Genomic DNA, 8,028 nt, shown 5'->3' with positions numbered 1-8,028 from the left:
GACCTGGCCATTGTTTGACTCTAGGCAGTGAAGGTCAATTGAAGCACTCCCAGGAGCAGCAACCCATGGTCCAGGTTCCCTCTCCAGGCATGGCGAAGCAACGTCTTGCCCTCTGCCATCATCCCTGTCAAGAACTCTAGTGTCAGCAGTGGCTCAGTAGGTAGCACTCTTGCTTCTGAGGCTACAAAGGTTGTGGGTTCAAGTCCCACTCCAGAGACTTGAGCACAAAAACCTAGGCTGACACTCCAGAGCAGTACTGAGGGTAGTGCTGCACTGTTGGAGATGCCATCTTTCAGATGATACATTAAACCGAGGACCTGTTTGCCCTCTCAGGTGGATGTGAAAGATCCCATGGGACTATTTCAAAGAAGAGTTATGCCCTGGTGTCCTGGCCAATATTTATCCCTCAATCAACATCACAAAAGAAAACATTTATCTCATTGCTGTTTGTGGGATCTCGCTGTGTGAAATGTGGCTGCCGCGTTTCCCACCAGTACAACAGTGACTGCACTTCAAAAAGTACTTAAAGTGCTTTGGGATGTCCTGAAGTCATGAAAAGTGCTGTATAGATAGATGCAAGTTATTTATTTTCACTGCACCTAAAGCCTGCACTTAGTCTTGTGTGCACAACACCACGGGAGATCGGCCAGTATTCCTTCTGTGTGGGAATCGTTTGCACCAAGGACGAATCTCTGCTCCCGGGCCCGGCCAAAGTGGCTTTTAACAGGTCCAGGCAGCGGGCGGCCGAGGGGGTCATCCGGCCTGATTGCCTGCCTCTATGTTCGCGCCTGGGTGGCCCTGGAGATGGAGCACGCAGTGTCCACTGGCACGCTCGAGGCCTTCCGCGACCGGTGGGCGCCGCAGGGACTGGAGTGCATCATCACTACCGGCAAACCAATTTAAAATTTAATTGTGTTAAGTTTTATTTAAAGTTTTATTAAGTTACAGTTAATTTGGTTCAATAAAAGAGGAGCAAGGACGAATCTGAACGATGGCATGGGCGCTGGGTTGCATTCCCTCTCCAGAGGACTGCCCCTTTAAGGGCGACGTTGAGCTGACTTGGTGCTCGATTGGTAATCCCTGAATCGGCTCACCTCACAATAAGGCGGCCGGCGATTGGCTGCGGCCGGGGTGGCGGGGCTGGTGATTGGTTGCGGCCGGCGCCTGTTTGTGTTGTGAGGGGAGAGCGGGATGTGGGCTTGAGTTGGGCCGTTGTAGCGGCGGCGGCCTTTGATACTCGGCAGTGACGCTGGGTTATTTATTTTAATTTAATGTTTTAGGTGGGTAGAGGAAAGGGTGTGGCGGGGTGTGTGTGTGTGGGGCGGCGGGGTTTATTTGCCCCGTGTGTCGGGTCGCTGGGCGGCCGCTGCCGGTACCGGCCGCTCTGCCGGGATGTCGGAGCTGCCTCTTCTCAGTCAGTTCGTGAAGGTAACCGGGAGGCCGCAGGCCGGGCCGCCAGGTCAGTGTCCGCTCCAGCGCAAACCCTCCTCCACCTCCCAGAGCAAATCACCTCACTTTATTTATTATTATATATATGTAAAAGAGCCCTAAATGTGACCAGTTGTAAATCAGTGACTGTTGGACATTATCACAAGTTATGAAACACTTGGTGTCCTTAATGGTCGTTTAGGTTCTCTCTATCCAGTTGTTTCCAACCAGCATCCGCGTAAATATAATGAGACCTGGACATTTATAAATAATTGTTGTAACTATAAACCCCACCTCGGGCTGATGCTTGCTCCTGCTCCAGCGAGTACTGCACCCACCCACCTAGCAGTCACTGCAGCGCTATCCATTTACAAATAACTTCCTCATCAATGTCCAGTTATAAATAACAAGTCAAAATATGAGCGGTTGTGAACTAATAATGGTTACGTTTTTTGCGCCTATAAACCAGTCCTTTATGGTCATATAAGGTTCTCTTTATATCTAGTTGTCTACAAACAGCACCTGCATAAATTGAGACCCAGAACACTTGTAAATAGTTGTAACTATAACTGTCAGCGTCTGCACCCGCTCCACCTCACGTTATACACTGATACCAGTGCATACCGTACCTATTATAAATGAGTACTTGTATAAATATGCCCATAAATATAACTAACTTTGCGTAGATATAATGGTTAGATACTTTTAAAAGTAACTTCTTTATTAGTGTACAAATAGTGTACACTATCATTTAGATTCTAGATGTGAGCCTATAAATCAATGGGACTACAACTGCCAAATCAGTGTCTGTGCTAACAATTGTTATGTCACAATTTTTTATAAATATAAACTGCAAATTGTATACAAATGGCATGCAAAATATAGGTATAGATGTGTGTAGTTCTAGCTAGAACCATCAGGATAGTGACAGCCGTAGCTCCAATGGCTTGTATTTACATTGTGGTTCTTGTGTACAGGAAGATAATAATTTCAGTAAGAAGGGATGGGACACAATGGATACTGAGCATAGGGGGGACATGGGGTGAAATGGAGAGCCAGAATGAGAAACTGAAGGCATAGGAGGAGGGGTGGCCAGGTGGAGCTGGCAGCGTAGTGGCTAAATAAGCTGGTGGAAGTGAGGATTGAGATGTTTAGTGTTGGAAGGGTGTATGCAGAGACAGAAGGCAAGGGAAGATCACCAAGGTCAACCATGGAGTGATTTGAAAATAAGGTTGTGAATTTGGAATGCAAATTGCTGTAGCATAGGTAACCAGCCAAGCCTGACAGGGTGATGGGAGTGTGAATCATAGAATCTTACAGCGCAGGAGGAGGTCATTCAGCCCATTGTACCTGTGCTGGCTTTTTGAAAGAGCTATTTAATTAGTCTCACTCCCCCTGCTCTTTCCCCATAGCTCTGCAAATTTTTCCTTTTAAAATATATAATCAATTCCCTTTTGAAAGTTATTATTGAATCTGCTTCTGCCACCCTTTCGGGGAGTGCGTTGCAGATTATAACTTTTTTTAAATTCTCCTTATATTTTCACCCCCCCCCCCTCGGCTCTTCTGCCAGTTATCTTAAATCTGTGTCCTCTGGTTACTGACCAACCTGCCAGTGGAAACCGTCTCAAACCCCACATCATTTTGAACCCCTCTACTTGTATATCTTCACCCTTTGCGTGAAGTAGTTAATAGACTGCCGAGGGAGGCTGGGCCTGGGAGCTTGACTGTCGTGGCAAATTGTATGTGCCTGGAGGAAAAAACTTGATTGAGGGATGTGAGAGATATGGCATGATTTTTCTTGGATGCTGGGACGGGCCAGATGAACTGCAGTGGGCTTTATCAGTCATGTACAGGCTGCACGGTGGCATAGTGGTTAGCACTGTTGCCTCACAGCGCCAGGGGCCCGGGTTCAAATCCGGCCTCGGGTGACTGTCTGTGTGGAGTTTGCACATTCTCCCCGTGTTTGCGTGGGTTTCCTCCGGGTGCTCCGGTTTCCTCCCACAGTCCAAAGATGTGCGGGTTAGGTTGATTGGCCATGATAAAAAATTGGCCCTTAGTGTTAGGGGGGATTAAATACGTGGGGTTACGGGGATAGGGCTTGGGTGGGATGGCTGTCGGTGTTGGGACCGGGTGCTAGGGTTTGGATGATCAGCCATGATCTCGTTGAATGGCGGAGCAGGCTCGAAGGGCCGAATGGCCTACTCCTGCTCCTATCTTCTATGTTTCTATAAGGCAAGGCTCCAGTGTGCACTGCATGTACAAATAGAACAATTGGTTATGAATAATTTATAAAGATACTGTTAACTATTTAGTTATATATAGACCTTGGTGTGTATTGCTAATATGTTGCAAGTAGTGAGCTTGGCATGTAATTCCTGTAAGTGTCACACTTACTTCCTGTAACACTTTCCCCAGTCAGTTTGTCAATAACACCCATATTGTTATAAAAGTGTAACCTCTTACACCATGGACAATCCCACAAGAGATTTGCTAGTATTTATCTAAACCTTTTGTGTGCGTGCACTTCCTGTGTTGTCTGTCACATTGCTTAATCATTGTTATCTCTGTAATCTCCTCCAGCCGTACAAGCCTTCGGGATCGCTGCCCTCTTTCAATTCTGGCCTCTTGCGCATCCCTATTTTTAATCGCTCCACCATTGGCGGCCGTGCCTTCAGCTGCCTTGGCCCTAAGCTTTGGAATTCCCTCCCTAAACCCCTCTAACTCTCCTTTTTTAAGATGCTCCCTAAGATCTACCTCTTTGACCAAGCTTTTGGTCCTCTGTCCTGTTATCTCTTCCTGTGGCTAGGTGTCAAAAATGTTTTTATTGGTATCACTCATGTTAAGCGCTACGGGACGTTTTGCTATGTTAAATGCGCAATATAAATACAAGTAGTTGTTTCTGTGTCATATTAGAAGGGGAAAGTATAAAGAAACAATAGTTAATTGGAATGTATAGACAAACACTCCAGCAACAGAAAATGTCGGCCATAATGTCTGCAGGCTCTTAATTGACCTATGTATGAACTCGCCAAGATTTAAGATCATTTTATTGCCATATGTAACTAGTACAATGGAATGCTTACTCCCCACTCACTCCCACAATACAAGCATATAAATATAAAAGCAAAAAATAAAAACAAGTATAAATAAAAACAATAAGCAAATAAGCAGAAAGTATAGCAATACCAGTCCAAGTTGCAGGATATGATGAATAGTGCAAAAAAGCCTCAATTACCACTGGAAATAATAGTAATGTAATATGATAAATATATGGTAATATAAGTATATAATATATATTTACAGAAACATATAACTATAATATATGGGGCAGTGCGATTAGCAGTTCAGTAGGCGCACTGCCTGTGGATAGAAACTGTTCTTAAACCTGCTGGTCCTGGTTCGGATGCTGCGGTACCGACGTCCGGACCGCAGGAGGGAGAACAGTTTGTGCCCAGGGTGATTGGGGTCCTGGATGATGGAGCGGGCCTTGTTCCGGCACCTGGTCTGGAAGATCTCCTCGATGGACGGAAGTGCGCACCCAATGATCTTTTCTGCTGTATTCACAACTCTCTGGATGGCTTTCTTGTTTTGTGCAGTGGTGTTACCATACCACACATTGACACCACTCGTCAGGACACTATGGTGCCGCGGTAAAAGTTCACAAGCCACTGTGTGCTTATGCCGCATTTCCTCAGGCACCGTAGAGGGTAGAGGCGCTGGTGTGCCTTCTTCAGCATAGCCTCAGTATTATGGTTCCAGGCCAGGTCATCAGAGATCTGCAGTCCCAGGAATCGGAAGCAACTGACGACTTCCGCTGGTGTCCCGTCTATGCTGATGGGGCGATGGTTCCCTCGGTGGCTTCTGAAGTCCACGATGAGCTCCTTAGTCTTGGCAATGTTCAGGGCAAGGTTGTTGTCATTGCACTATCTCGTCTCTGTACTCCGTCTCGTCATCGTTGCTTATCAGGCCAATTACTGTGGTGTCGTCGGCAAACTTGATAATCCGGTTGTTGCTGTGTATGGCTGTACAGTCATGTGTAAACAGAGAGTACAGCCAAGGACTGAGGCAGCAGCCTTGTGACGCTCCGGTGTTGAGGACCAGAGTGGATGAGGTGTTGTTCCCTATTTTCACCACTTGAGGCCTACCAGTCAGGAAATCCAGAATCCAATTGCAGATGGGGGTGCCCAGGCCTAGGTCCCTCAGTTTCAGGACCAGCTTGGAGGGAATAATAGTATTAAATGCAGAACTGTAGTCAATGAACAACAGTCTGACGTAAGTGTCCCTCCTGTCTAGGTGTTCCAGGGCAGTGTGTAGTGTTAGGGAGATGGCATCGTCTACAGACCTGTTCGCCCTATATGCGAACTGGAACGGGTCCAAGGAATCGGATATGATGCTGCTTATGTGTCATGACCAGCTTTTCCAGGCACTTCATGGCTATGGATGTTAGAGCCACGGGACGATAGTCATTGAGGCCTGTTACCTTGGTCTTAGGTAACGGCACAATGGTTGTCTCCTTGAAGCACACTGGTACAACAGACTGCTGCAATGAGATGTTAAAAATGTCCGTGAACACAGGAGCCAGCTGGTCTGCGCAGGTCTTGAAGACACGGGGTGAAACCCCGTCTGGGCCGGCTGCCTTCCGTGCTTTCACCCTAATCAGTTAGACTTTGTAACCAAGGCTACAGAGTTTAATTGATGTTATTAAACAATGGTAAATTAATTCATGGATCAGTAACAATAATAGATTATTCATGGTACAATGTTCCTGTCCGTATCATGCAGCGCATCCTCTGACCAGGATCCGCAGGAGATTTGGTAGTGCAGTGCATGTGTAATAATGCTGAATTGCACAGTTACAGTTTCGACTTAGTTAAATTTAAGTGTATAAACTATCAAATCATATAAACAATTACATAAAAGGGAGATCTCCTTTTCTCTTTCCTTTCTCGCGCATATTCTCTTGCACATGCTCGTTTAGCATGTGTTCTACTCGTTCTCAGTTTCGCGCTTGCTTTCTCTCTGCCGCTCGCTCCCTCCCTCCTTTTGTACATCAGAATAGGCCACGTTCCACCTTTCATCGAGTGTCTGCACCCAAGTCTCTGAGCAGTAGCGGTTTCAGCAGCAAATTTGGGGCACGCCACTTGGTACTCTTTTTTTCTTCCCTTTGCTGCCGAGCGTGACTCCTTTGTCATATCTGCTGCTTTGTACCCATCAGCCAATTCCTTCTGCATCATGCTTGTGCACGATGCCAGAATTGGAAGAGCATAGAGGTTTCAGAGAGTTGAAGGGCTGGAGGAGGTTAGAGATCGTTTTACATTCTTCCGTTTCAAATGCATATCCAATTCCTTCATAAATGATGACCCAATTTTTGCCTCAATATCCACTTGTGGTGAAGTATTCCACGTTCTAATATCCCTGTGTGAACAGATTTCTCCCTTTTTTCCTTTGTTTTTCGTGTGATCGAGTCCGTGCCATCTTGTTAGCCAACCAGTGGAAACAAACTTTCACTAAACCTCGATTTTGAAAAGCCCCTCTTGTGTTCCAATTGAAAATAGCTTCAATATTTCAAGCCTTCCTTTATAACTATCACCTCATTCCTGCTTTCATTCTGCTGGATATTCACTGTACCCTTTCTATGCCTCTAATATCCTTCTTATAATGTAGTGCCCAGAAACAAGCTCACTACTCCCACTGAGACCTAACCAATGCTTTGTACAAACTTAACATTTTGTTCCTGTTATACCCGGTGCCCTTGTGTATAAAACCCAGAATCCCCCTTTTCCTGCACTCTCACCTGTATAGATCGCTCTATCCCTAGATCATGCTAATAAAAGTCGTGCAGTTTAGGGTTTACTAACTTGCACCATTCTTCTGTCCCAAAATCTACTGCTTCACTTTTCTCTGCCTCCGCCACTGATCTGCCCACTGCTCTAACCTGTCTATCGTCTTGCAGTGAGGCCATCAGGATGGAGGAAGTAAGAAATGTCATAGGACGTGAGTGAGGGGGGGGGGTGTTCTTTAGAGATTGGATTTGTGGCACGCTGTTGGGGCAGATCGGAACTGTCCTCCATATTGTAATCGGCACTGAATCTGACCTGGTGCTGCGTACTGTTGATGTTGAGCGTCAGAAGTGGAGAGAAAGAAATTTTGTACTTTCCCCAAGTGCTGATACTGGCAACAGTTTTGAACTTTCCATTTGGATAACGGGTTTTTTCCACTAAATTCCAGGAGATCTTTTGCCCTGTAGATTGGGACACCCTGTGGCGGTGAAAGGCACCACATAAATGCAAGTTTTTCTTTCGCTGCGCCAACCATTGGCTTGCTGGCCTCATGTTCTGCCTGTTACATATTACAGCTCATCCAAATCTCTGCTCGCACCCTATTCCCGTTCCCCATCACCTACTTGCATTTATTGCCCATGTCCTCACCAACGTTCATTGGCTCCCTACTTCGCCAAGGATTTCCAAATCCATGTACTCTACAAGTCACTCTGCTCCCACCCCCACCTCTTCAGCCCAATGTACCTGCACTTGTCATCTGCTCTTCCAACTCTGGACTTGTTTGCAGCCCACCCTCTCATCTCCCTCCACTCGCCTCCAG

General features: G+C 46.3%; 1 protein-coding gene across 2 annotated transcripts in view; it reads left to right on the top strand.

Moving 5' to 3' along the window:
• The first annotated feature begins 1,289 nt into the window (after positions 1 to 1,289).
• klhdc10 (kelch domain containing 10) overlaps positions 1,290 to 8,028 on the top strand; it is a 42,552-nt gene continuing 35,813 nt past the window's right edge. For both annotated transcript variants that reach the window (XM_086010640.1, XM_086010639.1), the window contains exon 1: positions 1,290 to 1,459. In XM_086010640.1, coding sequence (XP_085866766.1) covers positions 1,393 to 1,459 — 67 coding nt within the window. In that variant the 5' untranslated portion in view covers positions 1,290 to 1,392. The remainder of the gene's footprint in view (positions 1,460 to 8,028) is intronic.

Source organism: Somniosus microcephalus, chromosome 17 (genome assembly GCF_052327205.1).
Source record: "Somniosus microcephalus isolate GS21.2 chromosome 17, FLI_Smic_1.0, whole genome shotgun sequence".
In the NCBI taxonomy this organism is placed as follows: Eukaryota; Metazoa; Chordata; class Chondrichthyes; order Squaliformes; family Somniosidae; genus Somniosus; species Somniosus microcephalus.
The sequence above is the reverse complement of the archived record's forward strand: the minus strand, read 5'-3'. Positions and strand labels throughout refer to the sequence as shown.